Source organism: Pseudophryne corroboree, chromosome 1, assembly GCF_028390025.1.
Source record: "Pseudophryne corroboree isolate aPseCor3 chromosome 1, aPseCor3.hap2, whole genome shotgun sequence".
Classification (NCBI taxonomy): domain Eukaryota; kingdom Metazoa; phylum Chordata; class Amphibia; order Anura; family Myobatrachidae; genus Pseudophryne; species Pseudophryne corroboree.
The window spans coordinates 1,119,450,507-1,119,477,208 of NC_086444.1; the positions used below are offsets into that span (position 1 = coordinate 1,119,450,507).

At 46.2% G+C, this 26,702-nt stretch overlaps 1 protein-coding gene across 6 annotated transcripts in view; it reads right to left on the minus strand.

Moving 5' to 3' along the window:
• CPEB2 (cytoplasmic polyadenylation element binding protein 2) overlaps positions 1–26,702 on the minus strand; it is a 155,167-nt gene that overhangs the window by 68,569 nt on the left and 59,896 nt on the right. For 5 of the 6 annotated variants that reach the window (XM_063922832.1, XM_063922824.1, XM_063922842.1 and 2 more), the window contains exons 3-4: positions 20,494–20,584; positions 9,068–9,118 (exon numbers count right to left, since the gene is read on the minus strand). In XM_063922832.1, coding sequence (XP_063778902.1) covers positions 9,068–9,118; positions 20,494–20,584 — 142 coding nt within the window. Of the gene's footprint in view, positions 1–9,067; positions 9,119–9,245; positions 9,333–20,493; positions 20,585–26,702 lie in introns of those variants that run through there. The other variant, XM_063922864.1, reaches the window with a different exon arrangement.

Consider the following 26,702-nt stretch of genomic DNA (forward strand, 5'->3'; position numbering starts at 1 on the left):
GTTCCAGAATATTTATGTGAAGGGAAGTCTCCTGACTCGACCATAGTCCTTGGAAGTTTCTTCCCTGTGTGACTGCCCCCCAGCCTCGAAGGCTGGCATCCGTGGTCACCAGGACCCAGTCCTGTATGCCGAACCTGCGGCCCTCCAGAAGATGGGCACTCTGCAGCCACCACAGTAGAGACACCCTGGTTCTTGGAGACAGGGTTATTAAGCAATGCATCTGAAGATGCGATCCGGACCACTGGTCCAACAGGTCCCACTGAAAGATTCTGGCATGGAACCTGCCGAAGGGAATTGCTTCGTAAGAAGCCACCATCTTTCCCAGGACCCGCGTGCAGCGATGCACTGATACCTGTTTTGGTTTCAGGAGGTCTCTGACTAGAGATGACAACTCCCTGGCTTTCTCCTCCGGGAGAAACACTTTTCTCTGGACTGTATCCAGAATCATACCCAGGAACAGTAGCCGTGTCGTCGGAACCAGCTGTGACTTTGGGATATTCAGAATCCAGCCGTGCTGGTGCAGCACTTCCTGGGATAGTGCTACTCCCACCAACAACTGTTCCTTGGACCTCGCTTTTATTAGGAGATCGTCCAAGTACGGGATAATTAAAACTCCCTTTCTTCGAAGGAGTATCATCATTTCCGCCATAACCTTGGTAAATACCCTCGGTGCCGTGGACAGTCCAAACGGCAGCGTCTGGAATTGGTAATGGCAATCCTGTACCACAAATCTGAGGTACTCCTGGTGAGGATGGTAAATGGGGACATGCAAGTAAGCATCCTTGATGTCCAGGGATACCATGTAATCCCCCTCGTCCAGGCTTGCAATAACCGCCCTGAGCGATTCCATCTTGAACTTGAATTTCTTTATGTATGTGTTCAAGGATTTCAAATTTAGAATGGGTCTCACCGAACCGTCCGGTTTCGGTACCACAAATAGTGTGGAATAATAACCCCGGCCTTGTTGAAGTAGGGGTACTTTGATTATCACCTGCTGGGAATACAGCTTGTGAATTGCCGTTAGCACCGCCTCCCCGTCTGAGGGAGCAATCGGCAAGGCAGATTTTAGGAACCGGTGGGGTGGGGACGCCTCGGATTCCAGCTTGTACCCCTGAGATACTATTTGCAGGATCCAGGGATCCACCTGTGAGCGAACCCACTGATCGCTGAAATTTTTGAGGCGACCCCCCACCGTACCTGGCTCCGCCTGTGGAGCCCCACCGTCATGCGGCGGACTTGGAAGAAGAAGCGGGGGAGGACTTTTGCTCCTGGGAACCTGCTGTTTGTTGCAGCCTTTTTTCCCTACCTCTGCCTCTGGACAGAAAGGACCCGCCTTTTCCACGCCTGTTTTTCTGGGTCCGAAAGGACTGAACCTGATAAAACGGCGCCTTCTTAGGCTGTGAGGGGACATGGGGTAAAAATGCTGACTTCCCAGACGTTGCTGTGGAAACTAGGTCCGAGAGACCATCCCCAAATAATTCCTCACCCTTATATGGTAACACTTCCATGTGCTTTTTTGAATCTGCATCTCCTGTCCACTGGCGAGTCCATAAGCCTCTCCTAGCAGAAATGGACAATGCACTTACTTTAGATGCCAGTCGGCAGATTTCCCTCTGTGCATCTCTCATATATAAGACTGAGTCTTTTATATGGTCTATGGTTAACAGGATCGTGTCTCTGTCTAATGTGTCAATATTTTCTGACAGTTTATCTGACCATGCAGCGGCAGCACTGCACATCCAAGCTGACGCAATAGCTGGCCTAAGTATAATGCCTGTGTGTGTATATACAGACTTCAGGATCGCCTCCTGCTTTCTATCAGCAGGTTCCTTGAGGGCGGCCGTATCCGGAGACGGTAGTGCCACCTTTTTAGACAAACGTGTGAGCGCTTTATCCACTCTAGGGGGTGTTTCCCAACGTGACCTATCCTCTGGCGGGAAAGGGAACGCCATTAGTACCTTCTTAGGAATTACCAATTTTTTATCAGGGAAAGCCCACACTTCTTCACACACTTCATTTAATTCATCTGATGGGGGAAAAACTACGGGTAGTTTTTTCTCTCCAAACATAATACCCTTTTTAGTGGTACCAGTAGTTATATCAGAAATGTTTAACACCTCTTTCATTGCCTCAATCATACAGTGAATGGCCTTAGTGGGCATCAGGTTTGACTCATCGTCGTCGACACTGGTGTCAGTATCAGTGTCGACATCTGGGTCTGCTTGAGGTAGCGGGCGTTTTAGAGCCCCTGACGACCCATGCGACGCCTGGGCAGGCACGAGCTGAGAAGTCGGCTGTCCCACATTTGGCATGTCGTTCTTATATAAGGAGTCTATACGTGCACTCATTACTTTCCATAAGCCCATCCACTCAGGTGTCTGCCCCGCAGGGGGTGACATCCCTTCTAAAGGCATCTGCTCCGCCTCCTCATTATCCTCATCAAACATGTCGACACAGCCGTACCGACACACCGCACACACACAAGGAATGCTCCGAATGAGGACAGGACCCTTTTTACCCTGTTCTGTAGTGTAGACTGCAGGGGAGAGCCAGGGAGCTTCCTTCCAGCGGATCTGTGAAGGAGAAATGGCGCCAGTGTGTCTGAGGGAGATAGCTCCGCCCCTTTTCCGCGGCCTATTCTCCCGCTTTTTTCTGGATTCTGGCAGGGGTATTTACCACATATATAGCCTCTGGGGCTATATAATGTGGTATTTTTGCCAGCCAAGGTGTTTTTATTGCTGCTCAGGGCGCCCCCCCCCCCCAAGCGCCCTGCACCCTCAGTGACCGGAGTGTGAAGTGTGCATGAGGAGCAATGGCGCACAGCTGCAGTGCTGTGCGCTACCTTGGTGAAGACTGATGTCTTCTGCCGCCGTTTTTCCGGACCTCTTCTTGCTTCTGGCTCTGTAAGGGGGACGGCGGCGCGGCTCCGGGACCGAACACCAAGGACTGGGCCTGCGGTCGATCCCTCTGGAGCTAATGGTGTCCAGTAGCCTAAGAAGCCCAATCCGGCTGCAAGCAGGCGAGTTCGCTTCTTCTCCCCTTAGTCCCTCGCTGCAGTGAGCCTGTTGCCAGCAGGTCTCACTGAAAATAAAAAACCTAAAACTATACTTTCTTTCTAAGGGCTCAGGAGAGCCCCTAGTGTGCATCCAACCTCGGCCGGGCACGAAATCTAACTGAGGCTTGGAGGAGGGTCATAGTGGGAGGAGCCAGTGCACACCAGGTAGTCATAAATCTTTCTAGAGTGCCCAGCCTCCTTCGGAGCCCGCTATTCCCCATGGTCCTTACGGAGTTCCCAGCATCCACTAGGACGTTAGAGAAAATGCAGACTAGCTAGTTTACATATCTGCAGGTACAAGGCAAAATAACTGAAATGCCAGTTTATAGTGGGACACCAGGTAAAGCCAAAACATTCAGACTTTGCTCTTGGTATATAATCAAATAATTCCCCAGACCATATTCTTGGACAGGGCTAACGTCCAGAGCCGGATTAACAGGGCGGTCAGTGTGGTCGCCCCTGTGCTCCTAGTGTGTGAGGTACGGTGCAGTTTTGTGTACTAGGGTTCCTGTGTAATATAATGTAAATGGAGGGCACTACAGCATTTAAGACTGCTGGGAGTATTTGCACAAACTTTTTAATAACATCACCAGCATATATTAAAGACAATTTTATTTGTAGGTGCCCCCACAAATTGCCCTGGAGCCCCCACAAACCTTAATCCTGCTAAACCCCTGTATTTATAATTTGGCAAGCCTGCAAAGAGCTTCATACTGGGATAAGGCCTGTTGGCTGGCCAGGGTTACCTGTCCAGTCAGCTACTGTACTTTCAACGACATTATTTCACAAACATTTCATGACTAGCAGTAGCAGACCGGACTACAGCTTCTAACTAAAATGGTTCACACGCCACAATTCAAAAACGATTCCTGTAAATAGCATTTTCATTACCCCCTCTGACTAATAGGATTTCTCCTCCATCTTTAGGGACTGTGTGTAAAGTGATTATTGTATAGCGATGGAGGATTGTTGCACAGGAACTTCAGTGATTACAAAAGGTCCCAATGGTAATACAGTCATGTGAGCGTGGACCCATGGGGGGGTATAACAGCCCTGGTTATTCCTTTCACTGAGGGTGATCTAGTATGGCAGTGTATAAATAGGAATTATGTATGTAATGTGTTTTAATGCAAGCCTAGAGTACAAGTGCACAAAGAATTCTGGGCATATGGCGCAGGCCATGAAGATTTTCTATCACCGCTAATTACAGCATCCCGCTGCAATTCTACAAGAAAACGGCACAGCCCAACATCATGCTTTCTTTTCTGCCTCCCCGCTATTGTCACTCTCCTTGTTAAATAAGCTACTTGCCAGAGGGAGCCAGCAAAAACTATCCCCAATTATATCTGCATCACAGGCCTGGGACTCTGGAATTTTGTTTTTGGCCAGATTTAGAACTCTTCACCACACAGTAAATATATCTCTAAAGATGGGTACACACTAATAGATATATCTGCATATCAATTGATCTGCAGATATATCTATGGATGGATTGGGCAGTGTGTTGAGCATACACACTGCCCGATCCGTCGGGGACTGACGTCATGAACTGGGCGGGCGTGTACACATGCCCGCCCAGTTCAGCTGTCAATCACCACCGGTCGCCGCAGCATGTGTACGGGCGGTCAGCCGACCGCCGTACACACACAGCGACGCGCCAATATATCGGTAGATATATTGGCCGTCGGCTGTGCTGCGCGGCCGACGCGATACGTCTGTGAACGACGGAGTTCACAGACGTATCAGCCATACACACTGGCCGACGGTCCCGCGATATATCGGCCGTTCAAGAGAACGGCCGATATATCGACCAGTGTGTACGGGCCTTAAGCCCAACTAAAGAAAACGTAGAATTCTTTGTCTTGTTTTAACATTGCAGCCAAACAAATAGTAGCTGTTCACAAGTCAAGATAACCCCACCGGTTCACACCTGTAGCCAAACAGGAACATCCGGGAGTGGTGGAATTTGCTCTAAATCTGCATGTTTTACAATATTCTGCTGATGTAGGGTGTAAATAAAAACCCCAGGTACCAGTGATGTGACCAATATGTAGGCTTGCTTTAAGCAGAAACACCTCACCGAGAATACTTCTATGGGAAGAGGGGGTGCCGGGGACTGAGTAGGCATCCCTGGCGAATGCAGACAGTGTTTAAAAAGAATCAAATAAAAAGCTATAAGCCATTAATCCCTGGAAAGGTAATGGCTTAGTGCCCACATAAGCGCATCCAAATTCTCTAGTATATATTACTACTATGGATGAAACATTTTCAACACAATTGGATATTCACAAAAAGTACACTTGATCCAAGGTCACAATTTGAAATCAAAATATAGTCCACATGTCATTAGATTTAAAACCTTCAAATCATTTTACTCAAAGTTTCTGTTTTCATCCAGCCTGGAATAGTGACTCCAAATGTGCGATGACACAAGAAGCCCTGTGACAATATGCCACGTTACCCCACTCAAAAAAAACCATTGCAACAAAGCTAACATCTATGCAGCAAGTATACTGTAAACAGACTATCAGTGTACACAATCCTAGCGCTAGTGTGTGATACCTGTACAGCTGCACAACTACCTGCCCTGAACACTTCTATATCTGCTTGGGGATAAAAGTCTAATAAAAATAAATGTAACATAGGAAGAAAGAGGGGATGGTAGAGTTCTATGGAATTCTTAAATGGACAGATTTCCAGCACCCATTCTCTACAAAGAAGAAAACGACCGAGTCACTAAAACCTCATACAGCTCACGTCTCTGTACACCGTGCGTGTGAAACAATTAATCATTCAAATGTAAATGTCTTTGCCTATTTATTTATTTTACGTCCACATAAATGCAGCTTAAATCAGAGGGGTCTTTATCTACAAACACTGCTGTCGATAGACTGCTGGAAAGAAATCGCTGTATTGACCCACAATGTTGAACTATCCCCATTAAGCTCTAGCACCGCTGTAGGCAGAACAGCAGTCCGTCGATTTGCATGAAAATTGCCTGGACTCCAATTCTGCCCTCTATTACATAACTCTGTTCCCTTTCAAAACAGTAGCCACATCCCCCGTTAGGTGAAAAATTCTGTCAGGATTGGTACATAGAGAAGTGAGGAAGGGTTTTTTAATCCCACTTCACCCCGGAGGCCTGTTAGCTCACAGAGTCTGTTAAGCAACTGGAGTCTAATTGGAGATTTCATGCTGGATCTGAGAAAGTCTTTTAGAGAACAGAAATAAACCAACATCCCTTTTCTGTCAATTCATCCTGTGCTGGAGCCCCTACTGATGTGATTAATTCAGCGTAGGGACAGGAGAATGTGACTCTCTAAAACGCAATCATTCTGTTAACAAAATATCAGAAAGTGTAAATATATACATTGTTACAAGCGCTCATGCAGGGTTTACACTGAAAGCGCCAGTGTCACAAGAGTCACAGTTGCCGTTGGTTCGTCTACACGGATGTTTTTTTCCGTTTTGCTGGCAGCAGTTTCGTTATGCCTTCATTAAAGTACAGGAGCTTTTTATTTGATTTTTTTCCCTTCTTTTTACAGTTCCCCAGAGTGTCAAAAAAACAGGAAGACAGTATTTTCATGTTTGGACACAGTGGATTAGAAATAAATAGGGCATACTTTGTTTATAAGTACAGTGCATAGGAAAAAAGTGCATTTCTTCCCAAAAGCAAAGCTGTTGCCATGGAGAGATGCAACCAGATCAGCGTGTACATATAATATGCTAATAGTAGTCATCATCAGTTTGGATTTACACCTACCCTATACACGTCCAATCAGGTGTATTTCTCCTACATCAGCTCAGTAGAGCCTTGCTGAACCTTGCCTATATGAGTACGGCCCGTTACAATCCACTAGCGCCTCTTTGGTCATAAATGCAGATGAAATCGAAATGCAGAAGACTTTACTTGCATATTCCCATTTCACGCAAGTTATGCTCCTCATAAAGGTGTATGTTCAACACTACATAAGTCCTGTTGTGTGTTAAAATAAAGACACACAGGAGTTTATTTAGCATCCACATAGGCTCTTTATTAGCATGGTCAATGCAAAGAGCACACCTGCAACACTGCCCTTACAGTAATACCCCAATTACACCTAAATCCCAGGTCTGCCCCAGGTTTTCTGACTCAGGTCAGGCCCTGTTTACACTAAATCCTTTTACCCGGGTTATTCTCAGGTCGGTGCCACTTATACTGCACCCGTGTGCAGTCTTCTTCCCTCTGCTGGCGCTAAGACATGACATCTTCAAATGCCAGTAATGCAGATTTCCTTATGTTCGTAATAGGACCCGGGTCACCCGGTTACAATGCAGCATTATCCGAGTCCTTCCCTGATCCAACCTTGATTGGTACATACTGTAGGTTGGAGTCTAGAGGCACTGGACAATGGCTATTTTTTCTGCGACCCTTTTCCATTGAGCCGCGACTCAGGCTATTGCAGCAGTTGAAAAGAAGTTTAAGGGACCATGGATACCAAAGAACTAAGGGGGACATGTACTAAGCAGTGATAAAAGTGGAAAAGTGAGCTAGTAGAGAAGTTGCCCATGGCAACCAATCAGCTGCTCTGTATATTTTTATAGAATGTAAATTATAAATGTTACGTCAATGCTGATTGGTTGCCATGGGCAACTTCTCCACTTTTATCACTGCTTAGTACATCTCCCCCTAAGTGTTGGAATAAAAACATGAAATGCCTTCACATCCTATAGCTAGGGAAACGCCTACAATTTTGCAGGGCTGCACAGACTGTAAGCCCCAAGGTAGCTACTGCATCTTTAGAGGAAAACCAATTGTAAAACTACTGCTGTGGAGGCACCTTTTTCCTTGGCTCTCTTAGAAAAGACCGGTTATTTCTACACTGGACGGACGGCTCACACATTCTGTATTATTTTGCTCCACCCTATGTAAGTGTAAAACTGGAGAATGCATGGACATATGCATTACTTGTGTTAGTATCAATTATTCATTTCGCAATCATAAAGCACCATATTTCTCAGGGCACATGACACCTGATTAGACTGTCACCATAAACCATTTTTTATGGCCGCTCCAAATGACAAAATCATTTGAACAGCCCTTGTGATTTGGTTTAATCACCAAAGAAATTGCTGCTGAGGGGAATTTGGAGCAGAAAGATTAATTCTAGTGCACTATGAAATCAGTCACTGGATCAACAATTATGCACCGAGACAAAAGGTCACCGCTTCCTTTGACTTTGTTCATTAACCCCTAGTGCCAAAGGTCAACCTTAACAACCAGGATGATTTGGTGCTTAAAGTAAAAGCCAACTGCTGACGACAGACAGCGAGCCCGGCATGTGAAACAATTCTGCCATTACATATGTAAACATAACAAGTTACTTTATTTCCTTTTATTTTACCAGAATGCAACCTGTTCTCCCACACCTCTGCACCCCAAGGCATTCCATAGAAACATCTCTGCAGGCCTCCAATGTGGGTCTAAGTTATAAAGTGTTGTGGAGGCAGCCATTTTTAATTGTGAAGCCCCTCAGCGACTTCACTGGCTTTCAGTGAATATATAAGCTGCTGGCTTATAAATATCGGATCTGCCCCCAAAATGGCTGCTGCTGCTTGAGGTAGACCACAAATGCTCTTTATCTAAATTTTTGCTGTCGTCTAACAAAGGATTATATCTCACTGAAAAATATATTTATATATTTATTTATTTTCACATATATTATATATATATATATATTATATATATATATATATATATATGTATGTATATATATATGTATATACATAAATATATATACACACACACTTGCATATATACACACACACATACACATATACTTAAGACTGACTTGGTGGCTTTATAGTGTTGTGCAACTTGACGTATTAATATCCTCATGACTTATTATCACAGGGGCTGCAGTACCCATATACTGTTACAGGCAACGTGTGACCAGCACCATCATTGTGGATATAAGCAGGGTGTGATGTCATGTTAGTATATGTAAGTATTAAAAAAAAATACGGACTTACCATTTAACATCAGAAGACTGTCACTTCCTGGATGTGGGTAGTTCAAACGACCTAAAATATATAAATAAGACATTTTAGGTTAATAATGTGTGCTGTGAAGACCCCAGATGAATACACTGCAGGTTTCTAGCATCTAGAGTATTTAGGTTGAAGAGTTAAGGAAAGATCCGTGCAGCACCTTCTGGCAGTTGCCCCTCTCACGCAGCTTGTTACGTCCCCTGCTAGCCCAATAGGATAAGTGCTTTGTTTCTGGCCACATACTCTCCAGAAATGTGCTGACCTCTGGGATCTCCCTGAGACTTCCAGAGACTCTATACCCTCTATATACTCCGAACAGCAGGAACCTTTCTGATGCTGCCAAGAAACCAGCAGGCAGAAACATAATCCACACAAGTTTTACTGAGAAAACATTTCCCCTGAACACTGTTCTGTGTATTACCGCCCTGAACATGTTGGTGACGTCTTGCATGCAATGATTTTATATTGCACTGGGAAGTAGGTCTAGTTGTGCACCATAAATAAATACCCAATATTAGCACATCTTTCAGGCTTGTCATATTAATCGGAGGATGGCATACATACAAGGGACCTAACACGCTATCATTTTATTAGGTTTGTCCAGTCTCCTGAATCCTAGTGTAGTGGGAACAGCGGCACATGGCACAAAAGGGAGTCTTGTGTCAGCGCAGCGGGGATGGAGGTGATGCAAGAGGGGGGGCAGATGCAAACCGGTCAAGTTATAAATAGACTTTGGTGTATATACCAGTCTCTTACTTACAATGGAGGCAGCCATTCTGTGGGCTGAACCAAAACTCACTATGAATAACTGATCTCACCAAGGGGGAGATTTATCAGAGCCTGGAGAGAGATAAAGTGAAAAGAGATAACGTACTAGACAATCAGCTCCTAATTGCCATGTTACAGGCTGTGACTGAAAAATGGCTATTAGGAGCTGATTGGCTGGTACTTTCTTTGTCCACTTTATCACTCTCCAAGGCTTAGTAAATCTCCCCTTTTATCTCTTTCCAGGCTTTGATAAACCTTCCCCTCAGTCTAACAACAGAGACATGGTCAGACATTTGCTTATCTAATGGTTCTACACCATTTTAACCTCTCAGGCCCCTTGCAAAAAAGGCACCACAGTAAATAATCAAGTTCCCTTGGAATATAGTGCCAATTAACCACATCCATCCAACACACAGTAGTAACCTACAGCAAACCATTGGAAACCAATTTCCTTTCACTTGCCTACCATGCACTAGGTGGACCAAGTTACGTGCTGATGTTGGGAGGTATGGCTATGGGTTATAGCATAGCGCAGTTCTGCACCTATTTCATAGGCCGGACAGACTACTAGGCCTTTCTGTGAGGAAACGCCCACTTGGGTGAATAGGACCCGTGACAAACTCATACACGTGTGATGCCAACTATAGCAGCAAGTACTAGATGTGTTTCCTGATATAAGCACATCCAGTATCCGATCGGGATTCTGTCTAGGATAGAGGGTGGATATAAAATCCAGGTTTGGCCACTTACCGCATTTACACCAAGCACTGGAATGCGATAGAGTCCGGGTCTTGGATGCGGTGGGCACCACCATCTTTACATGGCATTGCCCTATAGTAGCCTATGGGCTTCTATCACATTACCCCATTGAAAGGAATCCAATCAAATCCTTCCAAGCACACAGCGCGCCGAGCACCTGCCCACATATGCGCAGATAGGACGCCCGGTCAATAACCTCAAAGTCCTTCAACGCAAAGGACAGCTCTTACCGCAAGAATCGTCCTCAGAGATTTTCTTCAAGCATACGGCCTTAATAAACACCATTATGCTTGCAAAAGAGTGTCACGATGCATCGCAAGCAAAATGTGATAATTGACGCATCCTGCGCAGTGTATGAAAAATGAAAGGAGCTGATTGGCTGGGATTTTATCTCTCTTGAAGTCTTAGTACATCTGCCCAATTGGGAGGTGGCAGGCTTTATTTTTACATTCTGCTATTGTAATTATTACAATGAAGTGCCACCAACTGAAATAGCCAGATTTACAATAAGCCAATGCATAGAGTTTATCCAATAACAGCCAGTTCATGACACTAACGTTTTTGAAAACAGAAGACAAGGGTTGTCAACTACATGCCAAATGCAGCGTAACCGCTATGGGATCACATTTCTGTTAACTGATGTGCAACCGGGAGTCAGAACTCTGGAAACATCACGGTTAAAGATTAACATTGGGCTACCGGGCCAAGCTTCAGAAAGTCATGCTTCATATCAGTTTTACCATAAGTATGTGTGTTCAATATGGATTAGTAGCGAGAGCCACTCTTTTTCTATTGCACACAAAAAGTACACCTAAATCCCAAAGTCTAAAGCTTTGATTTTCAGCCTTATCTTGATTTCCCAGTGCTAATGTAGTAACATTTAATGTGCTATGAAATATTTCCCAAACCAAAAATCCCACATTACGCAGCCTTATAATCATAGGCGTGCGCACGGGGGGTGCCTGGTGCGCACAGGCACCCCCTAATGTCCGGCACCACCTCACACACGCATCACGCCTGCAGCTGCAGTGATCCGTGCCGATACCTGTCCTCCCCACCCCTCCCTGCCGATACCTGTCCTCCTCTCCTCCTGCCGATTCCTGTACTCCCGGAGGGGTCCTCTAGAAGAAGGGGATTTAAACGCTAACCCGCTGCCCCCCCATCTCGTGTGAGAACCCAGCCCCGTGTGTGGAGACCAGTAAAACCCAGCAGTGCAGGTTGGTGCTGAGCGCGCAGTGGCCGGCGGGGGAGGCCCTGAACTAGTGGCCAAGGGGGAACAGCTTTGAGGACTTTTGCCATGGTGTGCGCTCCAATAACAACGCCACCCTGTGCATGGTTTACCGCTGCTAAATGTGCGGCATTTCCCCCTTAATGCACCTGTGTGCGGACTCGGAGTGCTTCCACCAGGGTGAGCATGCCGGACACAACTTCAGCATGTTCCGCAGCCAGGATGGGGGGCATGCGATGTGCTGCAGGAAAGCAGGTGAGTGCTGCCCACTGCACTGACACCTGCCTGTGACTGTCTGCAGCCCTGCACTGACACCAACCAGTGCTCCTTGCTGTCAGACGTACTTTGGATTCAGAGGAGTCAGTGACAGAGGAAGAAGATTCCTGGGGGCCCTGAACTGACGGAGCTGTGCTTCTGCTCTCCACAGAGACAGACACCAGGGTCCTTGTGCTGGCACTACGCCCTCCCTGAAGACCAAACCCCATTCTTACACCCTCTGTGCTAAGAAGACTCCTGTTGTGTGGAGCTATGCAGAGAGACTGAGTCTATCACATCCAGAGCATGGCCCTCAACTGCTGGTGTGTGGACCCAACAGAGCTGCAGAGTGAACTCCTCCAGGACCCTGCTCCTAAGCCTGTGGCTGCAATCTACTGTACTGAGGTCAGCATCACTGTAATCATGTAGCGCTGCCTCTTCCTAGGAAGATGAGTTTGAATGTGAACAGCAGGGACTGCTAGGGGGGGTCACCTACTGTCTCCCTGTCTCCCCAGTCACCTACTGTCTCTGTCACCCCTGCCTCCCCAGTCACCTACTGTCTCCCTGTCACCCCTGCCTCCCCAGTCACCTACTGTCTCCCTGTGACCACTGCCTCCCCAGTCACCCACTATATCCCTGTTACCCCTGCCTCCCCAGTCACATACTCTCTCCCTGTCACCCCTGTCTCCCCAGTCACCTACTGTCTGTCACCCCTGCCTCCCCAGTCACCTACTGTCTCCCTGTCACCCCTGCCTCCCCAGTCACCTACTGTCTCCCTGTCACCACTGCCTCCCCAGTCACATACTCTCTCCCTGTCACCCCTGTCTCCCCAGTCACCTACTGTCTGTCACCCCTGCCTCCCCAGTCACCTACTGTCTCCCTGTCACCCCTGCCTCCCCAGTCACCTACTGTCTCCCTGTCACCACTGCCTCCCCAGTCACCCACCATCTCCCTGTTACCCCTGCCTCCCCAGTCACCTACTGTCACCCTGCCTCCCCAGTCACCTACTGTCACCCTGCCTCCCCAGTCACCTACTGTCACCCTGCCTCCCAGTCACCTACTGTCACCCTGCCTCCCAGTCGCCTACTATCTCCCTGTCACCCCTGCCTCCCCAGTCACCTACTGTCTACCTGTCACCACTGCCTCCCCAGTCACCTACTGTCTACCTGTTACCCCTGCCTCCCCAGTCACCTACTGTCTCCCTGTCACCCATGCCTCCCCAGTCACCTACTGTCTCCCTGTCACCCCTGCCTCCCCAGTCACATACTGTCTCCCTGTCACCCCTGCCTCCCCAGTCACATACTGTCTCCCTGTCACCCCTGCCTCCCCAGTCACCTACTGTCTCCCTGTGACCACTGCCTCCCCAGTCACCCACTATCTCCCTATTACCACTGCCTCCCCAGTCACCCACTATCTCCCTATTACCCCTGCCTCCCCAGTCACATACTCTCTCCCTGTCACCCCTGTCTCTCCAGTCACCTACTGTCTCCCTGTCACCACTGCCTCCCCAGTCACCCACCATCTCCCTGTTACCCCTGCCTCCCCAGTCACCTACTGTCACCCTGCCTCCCCAGTGACCTACTGTCACCCTGCCTCCCAGTCACCTACTGTCACCCTGCCTCCCAGTCACCTACTGTCACCCTGCCTCCCAGTCACCTACTGTCACCCTGCCTCCCAGTCACCTACTATCTCCCTGTCACCCCTGCCTTCCCAGTCACCTACTGTCTACCTGTCACCACTGCCTCCCCAGTCACCTACTGTCTCCCTGTTACCCCTGCCTCCCCAGTCACCTACTGTCTCCCTGTTACCCCTGCCTCCCCAGTCACCTACTGTCTCCCTGTCACCCATGTCTCCCCAGTCACCTACTGTCTCCCCGTCACCCCTGTCTCCCCAGTCACCCCCCCCCCCTACCATTTGCAGTGGTCACGCCTCTTGTTATATGTGATTTTTATTGCATTGAGTGCCAATAGGCAGTGCTAGACACGCCCAGTAGGTGGTGCTAAACACCCCTCTGACGGTGCACCCCCAAATAAAATGTTCTGCGCACGCCTATGCTTATAATGGTAGTGAAGCACACGGCTATAGAGCAAAAAGTTTGGCACAGCATGTCAGTTATTCCTTATAAACCAGTATCGAAAATCACAGACTGTGATTCCATCTTGAAGCCGGAAATCTGAACAAGGCAGCCTAAATACTTTGCCAAAAGTGAAAATGGAGTAATATGCGGAATTCTGGCACCAAGTCCAAGCATTTACACAGAAGGCATGCGGTTCCCCTATACCAGGCATGTCCAAACTGAGGCCCTCCAGCTGTTGAGAAACTACACATCCCAGCATGCCCTGACACAACTTTAGCATTCTGACAGAAAAACTGTGTCAGGGCATGCTGGGATATGTAGTTTCACAACAGCTTGAGGGCCACAGTTTGGACATGCCTGCCCTATACACTCTTCACTTTTTCATGCAGCCTGCTTACTAGTTTATGTGAGAATTCATCAATGCATGCAGAGCATCTGTGGTCTGCATGTGAAAGGTCAGCCCCGCCCACTGTTTTTCCTGACTGAAACAGGTGCTGCACCTCCACTCCCACAAAACAAACCAGCATGGAAGTTAGCTCACATTAGCACTAGATGTAATAAGTTTTGTGAAATTGCACGGACGGCACCCAGACACGCCTATTTTACAGGATCAATCCCGGCGCATGTGCGTATGCCTGGCGGCGCATGTGCGTATGCCTGGCGGCGCATGTGCGTATGCCTGGCGGCGCATGTGCGTATGCCTGGCGGCGCATGTGCGTATGCCTGGCGGCGCATGCGCAGTGGGAGACTTCTTTCTATAGCGCAGGCCCAGTTTTTCATAAGACATGTCTGCAAATCCGTTTGTGTCCAATTCAATATCTGCCCCTCTAAATATGAACCGTAGAAACTGAGAATCCACAGGCCACCTATAAAAACATGGAGGAAACCAAAGACATTCTTCAGAAGAGTATTTACTACAAGCATTATCCATTGACAAGAAATTCAGGCTGGGCAGAGCAAAATTAGTCTAGGGTACTGTATACATCCAATGACATCCTGCAGGGGAAGGGGGAGTCGGCCCAGGGCGTACACACAAAAAAAAAAAGTTTGTTCTGTGTGCCAAAACATACACCGAGCAAAAGCGAGGCACAAGATGCTTAGTCATAGTTGAGAGGGGAAGCAGCTCGCTCTCTCACACGTGCTCCACATTCCAATAACTTTCTCTTCAGTCCGCCACGCCACACACAAGACGCACTGTCCTAGCTTGTTTTGATTATTCCAGTTTAGAGGGGAGTTATTATTAAACACAAAGACTGGCTTTCTTCTACCAAAAGAATGTGCTTAGGAGTATACACACATACATACATTCCCAGCTAAACAGAGCTGGCCAACGGCATTGCAAATGTTATCCTTTATGAATCCACCACTCTTAAAGGCTCTCCAAGACAGAAGGGCTACTCAATGACCGGGGCAATTAGTTCACCCGCTGAGAACAAGCCAAGACTTTCAGAGTCAGGCGCCGGGGGCAGGAGGGCAGCAGCGGCCCTCAACGTAGGGGCAGGCATGTGCTGGAGGTAGGTGGTCATTCATAAGAACAGGGATGGGGACATTAGAAATGACATTAAACCGAAAATAAACCAACATTAAAATGGCATTCATTTGATGATCAGGATCAAGTGCAAAATAACTATTCATAACAGTGCAGGAGACTGGCATGGACATAAAGGCCTAAGGGGTCTATTAACGAAGCCCTGGCTGGAGATAAAGTGGATGGAGATAAAGTACCAGCCAATCCGCTCCTAACTGTCATTTTTCAAACCCTGCCTGTGACATGGCAGTTAAACAGTGATTGGTTGGTACTTTATCTCCATCCAAGGTTTAGTAAATAGACCCTTTAATCAGATATATGCGCTCTCAGTCTCAATGATCTTGCTAACAGTGAGCGGTTGGAGCATTTATTTAACTGTACCAAAGTACAGCATGCGATGATGGAAATGTTCTGCTAAGACAGACTATTGTGACCAAATGTTTTGCATGCATATGGATTTCAAACAAAAACCAGATGTTGCTGACCTTTGGGCTACGGGTCAGACTTTCATAGACATATGGCAATAGGTAGTGATAAACAAGAGTCTTTTTTTTTTTTTTAAGCATATTTGCTGTGACATTTAAGTAAAGAAATAACCGTTTTTCCGGCTCCTTTTCTACAACATGTAAAAACAAACAAAAAACCTTTAACTTAACTAAAAATAAGAGAAACTCCAGAAGGTGGAAGTAACACCGTGATACAGTGCATCCCTGTAGTAAGTCCTGATACTTCCCATTTACATGGAATCCTACAGTAGTTCTAGACATCCTGCTTTACCGCATCTCCTGGCATTCCTGACGGGAAAGTACGCAGATTCCATGTGTGATCTATGTAGATTTTAAGCGGACTTGCATTTGTCTCAGACAAACTGGTTACAGAACATATAACCATACTTTGAAAGGTAGCAAAAACACCAACCCAACATTTTATTCCCTTAGCATGTAAGGACCAAAGAATTTTTTTTTTTTTTTTTTTTTAACTAGGACTTCTAGTTTCTATGATGATGCTATTGCATGAAGAAGGGACTTTGCATAACTCGCCAGTATAATACCATTGTCTAATTTCTTTTCCCCAGGACCCTTTTCATTTTCTCCCAGAGCTTACCTGTCAATCAGCTGAGGTCCAAAATCCCTTTACAATACAAAAGCCTACGGGTGTGGCACAGTGGAAAGGGATATGGGGGAACATATTAAAGGCAGGGTATGATGCCATGGGGGCATGGCCAGTTCCAGAATGCACTGAAAAGACGAACGCAGACAGGCGGGAGACACCCTGCGATTGTTTTATATCATTCCTGTACAGAGGGGTGGCATTATTCTATCTAGTATAAATATTAGTAGGTACAACAAATGAGCAGCACACAGGACTGATATTAGTTCCCCTTTAAGAGAGATACACAATATATATTCTTCCCGAAGGCAATTTATACTTATCTCTGCTTCCACACATTTAAAAAGACAATTCTGGAAAACAATTGCATTTTTACCCCTACAACTCAATGTAATGTGTACTTTCGCGTAAAGAAGGGTAACCTTAAAGAGACAACATAAATTTATCTTCCTTTACGCAAAGTCCCATGTACCGCACTGGTGAGTCTTCATGGAGACCAATGATCACTGTGAGGCCACGTGTCTCTCCACGTCGGACCTTCACTATTACACAGTAAAGGGGGGTACACAAAGGGAGATGTGCGCAAAGCACACAAAGGGGTATATGCAATTGCGGTCGAATTCCCGAAAATGTCGAAAAACGGGGCATTTTCGACACAAAAAAAAAAAAATCGACAATGCAATACAGTACTTTTCGACAAAAAAAACCTGACTTTTCAGATTCGACATTTTGAAAATTCGACATGTCTGCAGTGGTAAAAATGCGGCAATTCGACAAAAGTATATTCAATTGAAGAATGTCGATTCGACTTTAGTGCTTTTCGACAGTAATATCGTCAATTTCCTTCCGCCTCACTTTGCTGGCGGAATCTATAAAAAAAAATTTAAAACATGTTTTTTTGTGTGTTTTTTTTATTGCTAATAGCATATCTATTTATATTAGAAGGGATTATGTACTTGGTTTGTCTATTAGAGGGACACAAGTATTATTTATATATTTTTTAAAAGATTTTTTAAATGACTAAAATAGAGAGAGCATGGTATTTTAGTGGGAAGGGGTGGGAATGGGTTAAAATTAAGAAAAAAAAATGCGTGGGGTCCCCCCTCCTAAGCATAACCAGCCTCGGGCTCTTCGAGCCGGTCCTGGTTGTAAAAATACGGGGGGGGGGGGGGGACGGACAGGGGATCCCCCGTATTTTTACAACCAGGACCGGGCTCTGCGTCCGGTCCTGGTGCAAAAAATACGGGGGACAAAAAGCGTAGGGGTCCCCCGTATTTTTTGTACCAGCACCGGGCTCCACTAGCTGGGGAGATAATGCCACAGCCGGGGGACACTTTTATACCGGTCCCTGCGGCCGTGGCATTAAAACCCCAACTAGTCACCCCAGGCCGGGGTACCCTGGAGGAGTGGGGACCCCTTAAATCAAGGGGTTCCCCCCTCCAGCCACCCAAGGGCCAGGGGTGAAGCCCGAGGCTGTCCCCCCCCCCCCCATCCAAGGGCTGCGGATGGGGGCTGATAGCCTTGAGTAAAATGAAAGAATATTGTTTTTTGCAGAACTACAATTCCCAGCAAGCCTCCCCCGCAAGCTGGTACTTGGAGAACCACAAGTACCAGCATGCGGGGGGAAACGGGCCCGCTGGTACCTGTAGTTCTCCTGCAAAAAAAATACCCAAATAAAAACAGGACACGCACACCTTGACAAGTACAACTTTATTACACACATGCCGACACACACATACTTACCTATGTTCACACGCCGACCTCTGTCCACTTCTCCAAGTAGAATCCAGGGTACCGCGAAAATAAAATTATACTCACCTAAATCCAGTGTCCTGTTATTTGTAATCCTCGTACTTGGCAAAAAAAAAAAAAAAACGCATACCCGATCCACACGGACTGAAAGGGGTCCCGTGTTTACACATGGGACCCCTTTCCCCGAATGCTGTGACCCCCCCCCCGTGACTCCTGTCACAGAGGGTCCCTTCAGGCAATCAGGGAGCGCCACGTCGTGGCACTCTCCTGATTGGCTATGCGCGTCTGAGCTGTCAGACAGCGCATCGCACAGCCCCTCCATTATATTCAATGGTGGGAACTTTGCGGTCAGCGGTGAGGTTACTCGGGTATGCGGTTTTTTTTTTTTTTTTGCCAAGTACGAGGATTACAAATAACAGGACACTGGATTTAGGTGAGTATACTTTTATTTTCAGGTACCCCGGATTCTACTTGGAGAAGTGGACAGAGGTCGGCGTGTGAACATAGGTAGGTATGTGTGTGTCGGCATGTGTGTAATAAAGTTGTACTTGTCAAGGTGTGCGTGTCCTGTTTTTATTTGGGTATTTTTTTTGCAGAAGAACTACAGGTACCAGCGGGCCCGTTTCCCCCCCGCATGCTGGTACTTGTGGTTCTCCAAGTACCAGCTTGCGGGGGAGGCTTGCTGGGACTTGTAGTACTTCTGCAAAAACAATAGTCTTTCATTTTACTCAAGGCTATCAGCCCCCCATCCGCAGCCCTTGGATGGGGGTGGACAGTGTCCCCCGGCTGTGGCATTATCTCCCCAGCTAGTGGAGCCCGGTGCCGGTACAAAAAATACGGGGGACCCCTACGCTTTTTGTCCTCCATATTTTTTGCACCAGGACCGGACGCAGAGCCCGGTGCTGGTTCTAAAAATACGGGGGATCCCCTGTCCATTTCCCCCCCGTATTTTACAACCAGGACCGGCTCAAAGAGCCCGAGGCTGGTTATGCTTTGGAGGGTGGACCCCACGCAATTTTTTTCTGTGTTTTTTAACCATTTTTGCGCCGTCGGAAAAGTTGAATCCAGGACGCACACTATCCGTCAATTCGTCCGTTTTTCGACAGCGGGACTGTCGAATCCGTTTTTTATTGAATATGTCGAATTCCGGCACCCGTCGGACGGAATTCGACGGTCGAATTGTGTCGAATTTTAAAACGGGCGAAAAAAAGCCGCAATTTTCCCGGAATTGCATATACCCCAAAGTATTTAGTGGTCGGTCTCGAATACATCTGCAACTTTATGAAATTAGAATTTAGTGGGGTATGTTACACATACAGCTCACATTCCTCTGTCTTGCAGGACTTTTCTAAGGTATTTTTAATTTGAAATGTCAGTTAGGAAAAGTCAACCAGTTGTCGATTTAATTCTAGCGACTATAGCGTCAGCTCTGGCAAATGAGTGGGCTATTTCATATGCCTCCATGTATATCTCCATGCAGCCGCGCACTCCCAGAAGGGCAGAAACGCGTTCCTGAATTTATCTGTAACAGCCTGGGGCAGAAACATACAGGGTATTTGTTTTGGTAATTACCAACTCCTGGCATAACGGATTACAAAGCATGCTTACTGGGTCAGGACACGAAAGTATCCAAGTAACCTCAGATTGGCAGCTTACAACATTCCCTGCAAAAACATATTCAGGTAAACGTTAAACTCAGCAATTAGCGAGGACGCAAAAATAAACGCGATGTGGGATTTCTGCCTCACCGTCAGATATAGAAACTGCTGAAGGATTTCCCATGTGCTCAATCCACAAAGGGTTTGTCATAGCTACAGATTAATAAAACATTGCAACCTTATGCATGCCAATTATAGGCACAGATGAGAAGAAAAGTGTTTTCTGGAACTATCTTGGTCAACAAACAACAACACATGACAAAGTTTACTCACCCTTTAAGGGATCGTGTTCAGCTCTCATTATTTCAATGAGGGAATTTTCCAATGAGTGCATATTCAAACTGTCATACATTCTGCTCCGATCCTGCAAGAGAACAAGGAGAGACCTGTAATAGGGATTGCTACAGAGTCCTTACAAGCAATCAGCAATAATTTGCATTAACTGTTACTACGTGGCTTTTTGGGTTGAGAAAAACGCATGGGAATGTGCGAGAGTACGTGTCTGCATGCAAGCACAAGGTGTATATGTAGCAATGATGCACAATCAAATAAGTTATTAAGTGTGATGTACTGTTATGAACTTGTGGTATACTGCACATAGGGACGCCAATTAGTGAAAACCTTTAGGTCAGGGTGGGGCGCACAGCCACTTCATCCGGCCCAGTGGCTCAACTAACCCAGGGACATGGCGGGCGCCCGCTGAGATTGTGTTACCAGCGGGTGCCTGCCTCATTTCCCTCAGCGGCAGCCGGAGGCAAGAGCTCACTACTGAGGTCTCTCCCATAGTTCCGAGGAGCGGGCGTCCAGGCGGAGGGCAGCTGTCCGGAAGCAGGAGCGAGGTTAGTGAGTATTGTGTTTTTTTTTGGGTGGATAGGTGTGTGTGTGTGGCAGCGCTACTAGGGGGCATATCTACAGAGGGGAAAATCTACTAAGGGCATAACTACAGAGGGGAAAATCTACTGGGGGCATAACTACTCAAATAGAATTCTGCTCGATGTTCAGGCCATGTCTATGCAGATGCACTAACCCATACCTGCACATATGAACCTATTGACCAATTCAGTGTCCATGGAAATTATTTTCCTATCTTAGTAGTTATGCACGCAAGACCTCTGAACACAGGCAAGATAAAAAGCCAGCAGGTTGCACACTCTAAGCTTGGAAAACTCCAATCAAATAGAAAACTGAATAATACATTAGGAGTTAGTTAGGAAAGCTCTATTTACGGTAAAGAAACACCAATGTGAAGCTACGATTACACACGTATTACAAGGTGGGGAAAAACATCCAAAGTGGAAAAAGGCTGCAGATTCAGAGGTACTAAATTATTTATATAAACTAACACTGCGTTTTCCATCCGCTGTGCTGCAGCACACGCGTTATCAAGTGTGCCGCCGTTAATTAACTTCTAATTTGAGGCCCTGTTGCCTTAGACCAGGCCCGGCCCGTGACCTATGGACATTATAGGTCATGCACGCACGCCGCGTCACCGTCCTGCTGCCCCCACTTGCCCACCTGCTTAGTGCTGCTCCACTCTGTTAGTAACAGGCTCCAGCCACACCTGCATTTGAGGCTGCAGAAGCTCCCTCCGCTGAGAGACAGTGACAACTCAGCTCATTTCTCACCTACGGACAGGTAGGAGACAGTGTGCTTTATTTTCTTTTTCTGTGGGAGACCAGTGCCTTTAGTTGCTGTGGGGGCCAATGTGTGTGTTTTTTCCCATGGGAGACTGATGGAGTGCCTTGGAAATTTTAAAGTCTTGTTCGGTGCGCAAGTATTGAAAAAGGTTGATAATCACTGAGCTATATACTATGTAATTATAGTGGTACTGTACATGAATTGTGCACCTGAACATAAAATCTAAAGAAATACATTTTGTTTATTAAGGCCAGACTTCCATTGTAGTTGCCTTAGTGCTTTTTAACGCTTAGTAAATTGCACGTCAAATGTGTTTGACATAAGGAGTTCACTTTACAATGTAATTACACATAGTAAATGCAATGGGGGTAGATTCAATTCAGCGCAAATTGAACAATGCTGGGAAGAAGCTCCCGATGTTATTTAATTCAGCGCAATGTTATGCCGGAGTTGAGGTTTTTGCTCACACCCCACTGAAATAACAGTACACAGAATTGAATAGCTCTGGGAGCTCCTTCCTAGCACTGTTCAATTTGTGCTGAACTGAATCGAACCCAATGATTGCATATTATGCAAGATTCTTAAAATAAAGCACAACCGTAATATATGTGTATATACAGTATATTATATACTGCACCCTAATTTGAACTACAAGTCCCAGCAATAAGTGCATACCGGAGCACTATGTATACATATGGTGAACTCATATAAAACAGAAATAAAACAATTTATTACACTACTGGAAACCGAAAACACTTTAAAAACTGCTGTTGAGTGGAAAAGTCAAATCAAACTTGAAGGCCACAATTTCTGAGCTGGAATCGTATTTCAAGAAAATATAATCAGATTATCCTTTTTAAGTCTGCTCTGTGTACCGCGCGCCTGTTATTAATACAGAGGGGCATTGTAGTGGAAGATTAGAAACTGAGAGAACTCCATCCTTAGGGTTCTGTGTCATGTGCACTTAGAGCCATAAAATCACCAAACAGAGCAATCCAATTAGAAACCATTTAACAACTAACTGGGCTCCATGACATTAACCAAAATTACTACTGTAATAGGTTTGTATTTTCATGGAAGTTACATAGAGAACACACCTTATTTGTACTTGCAAGACACAGGCATATTACACTCAATTCACATTCAATAGCAACTTGGGAACTGATATGAATTGTTAAGTCAAGAAATTAGACAGTATGGTTATTGGAAATTAAACATCTATCTTGTGTCTACTGTAAATGTCACTTTTTGGACTTGCTCCAATCCTATCAATACATTAACAATGTCAGCCTAATACAGGCAAGCACCAAATGGCTGATACTAAAGTCTGTGACTCTGAAATGGCCGCCATACCTGGCAATGGTCCAATCAGGCTTAATGGCTAGATCCTACGAGGAACAAGGAGACACCATGACCTCATAATAGTCTAACCGCCATCTGGAGAATACCAATTAGATATTCATCATGACCAGCTGCTTTTGAGCCCACACCTGGAATTATTTGTAGGCAAATCAGCTTTCTGGATTACCATTTTATGGGCACTTTATACTGCTATTACCATGGGTGCACCAAATCCTGAAAATGGATTCTACACGTTACCAAATTGGGCCTAGATTTGCATATTACTAACTAAAGAGAACTCTTTACAATTCAGAATCTGTAATAGAATTTCAATCTTTTTAGGTTATTTGAAGCCTTTATTTGCCTACCGTGCTCACAAAATAGTCAAGTCATCTTCCCATATCTGGAGGCTACACAATTCAACTTACTATTTAGAGTTCTAGGAACTTGCACTGCTGGAACTGGCCAGAGGTTGCTCTAACATGAACATCGATAGTTAAGCCCAGTACTCACGGGCCGATCAAGGAGAGATGCGTGCTGAGCGAACCGCTCAGCACACATCTCTCCTGCCGCTCAGCACAGCGCGATCTGTGCTGAGCGTGCGGGGGGAGACGGGGGAGCCGCTCACTTCACCCAGCGGGTGAAGTGAGCGACCCGCTAGATTGGCCTGCATGCAGGCCAATCTAGCAGCGGCGATAGCGATGTGCGGGGCCGCGCATCGCTATCGCCGAGGGGGCTACACACAGAGCGATCCTGCCGATATTCTAAGCAATCTAGTCAGATTGCTTAGAAAATCGCTCCGTGAGTACCCCCCTTTAGCAACCATCACTGGCTTACCACCGATGGCAGGGATCCAATGGAGCCACAGCAATGTTAATTTCATTGCACGGCCACATTCACATGTTCCACAGTAGTGATGAACATCAATAATTCAAGCCATCAATGGATTTCAGTTTTTTTCCTACCATCTATAGTAAACTATTCAATGGATCCCTAATGTTGAGCCCATGTGCTCAAAGACTCAAAATACAAGTACACTGAGCATGAGCTGGGCACGAATCTGGAAAAAAACAAATGAGAATAGTCCAAATTGCCTCAAGAATGCCTAGAATATTAAAATAAAGATTTTTTTTATGCTCAGACAATGCTAACCTTCTGGTTTTAATATGCATAGTACTTCTCAATAATATATATTGCGCTAAATATACATGAATATTTATATTATGGGCCTGATTCAGCGTTCAGCTCAGGTCCACTGCAGCACGCAGATACAAAATTATTGGGAATCTGCAGCTCCGCAAGGTCTGTTCTGCACATGTGCAGAACGGGCCTTTCAATGTCGCCCGCAGTTCCCCTCTGCCACTGCGTGTTGAGAAAGTGGGGAGGCTGTGTTCAAAGAAATGGGGAGGAGGGTGTCCAGGGTCTGCAACTTTCCGGCCTCGCAGCACACACTTCCGTCAGTCAGCTGAGTGGCAATGGCCCTCAATCAGAGTTGATCGCTCGCTAGCTACTTTTTGCAGCCGTGCAAACACAGTCGCCGCCCACGGGGGAGTGTATTTTCGCTTTGCAGGTGTGAGATCGCATGTGCAGCAGAGCGGTACAAAAATATTTTGTGCAAAACAAGACCAGCCCTGAAGTTACTTATCCTGTGCGATGATCCTAGGGATGGAGGTCCCGGAATGGACGCCAGATACCCGCCCTGCAAACGCCTGGTCACGCCTGCGTTTTTCCTACCACTCCCAGAAAACGGTCAGTTGACACCCATATACGCCCTCTTCCTGTCAATCTCCTTGCGATCTTCTGTGCGAATGGATTCGTCGCTAGAAGCATTGCACAGCAACGATGCTGTTTGTACCCGTACGACGCGCGTGCGCATTGCGGTGCATATGCATGCGCAGTTTTTTTAAATGACCGCTGCGCAGCGAACGGCAGCGAGCGATCAACTCGGAATGACCCCCAATTTTGTCTCGCACCTACATGCAGGAGGTGTCTCTTCTACCGAGAGGTCTCCTATATGACCCCTCCTTCTAATAGGACAGAAATGCAAAGCTGCTTTCAAGCGGCTTTACATTTTCGTCCATATCTGAATCATGCCCCATGTCCACTGTAGTCGTTAATTATGTTCTCTACCAAATGCAAGCAGACCATGATGGACGGTTAGGCAGACTTGAGTTACAGAAATGCAGAGTGTGGGTTGTTGATTGATACACGGGGGTGGGGACAACGATGTCACAGTGGCTTAAATAACTGCAGTCTCAGCTTTTCAGGCTTTTATTAGACTGGCCCTGAGGACACTAACAATGTGGGAGGAGCTTAATTTGTGTATTGTTCTGTATTGTATTGGTTTTTAGCACCGCTACAGTGAAATGTCAGCCAAATACAGGAGTAATAATTTATTTACCTCTCTTGCTCACATTTAAGTATTCCAATTTGGGAGTTCAGTGGTCCTTCAAGAAGCAACCTAAATGATCTTATAATCTATTCGGAGTTTATAGTTTCAACTGCAGGAAGCATCAGCTCTGTCCTGCACATACGGCAGGTCAGAACCATAACGGAATTATGAAAAAGCCAGAGTCCTCAAACAAAATCTTTGATTTGGTGCATCCATAGTTTATAAATCCTAAAAAGCACAGCCAGTCGTTTGAGAGGGGCGAGACCTGTACTGGAAGGCTCTGGTAGATTTCATCCTGCTATTTGGTTGCATGGAAGAGCATCCTGATTTAAAATCAGACGTCTGCATGTGAATGATTTTCATCCCTTTATATTAGCTTGCAGAACTGAACATCTTTGTTTCAGTAAAGGTGACAGAAGAGCTATAATAGGAATGCTGCACTGTGTAACATTACCTATGTTAATGCTGGGCAGACACGTGCACTAATTTCCATGTCACAGGGAGAACATTTACATAATAAATTGTCCAGCAGCAGTGACTGAGCATAGCAAGCTGCAGTCTGACATCAGTGGGGAGGAGCCCACAAGGGCTGAATGAACCACAGAGAAGGACAGCTCAAGGTGAACGTCACCGTTAGTAACACAACCTTCCATATTTACTTACAGGGCCCAAAATAGCATGAACACTGCAACATATGGGAGCGCTTTCAAGGCACAAATGTAGGTCTTAAGAGGCTTTCGGACTATCTCTGTCCATTTACATGTGTGGTTTCCTCTGATTTGTGTGTGGGCCACCAGCAAATGCACAAATAATTAACCCCTCCACATATAGGTGTATGTTGCTACTCGATGATGATTCCAGTTTTGTTTGTGATAGACTGCTTTAGGTTTCTCGTTTAATAGTAATAAATACTGCATATGTAAAATATCATGCAAAACGTGCTTATATTTGGCGAGTGGCGATGTCACTGTTGTAGAATATAACATTATAATTGGTGACTACCAATGTCCCGGTGTTACAGTTCTGTGAGGAAACGCGTTACGGTCAGTGAAAGCATCACATCTAGAAGCGAGGACCACACAAAGCACTTTGGTTTATTTCAAACTGAAAC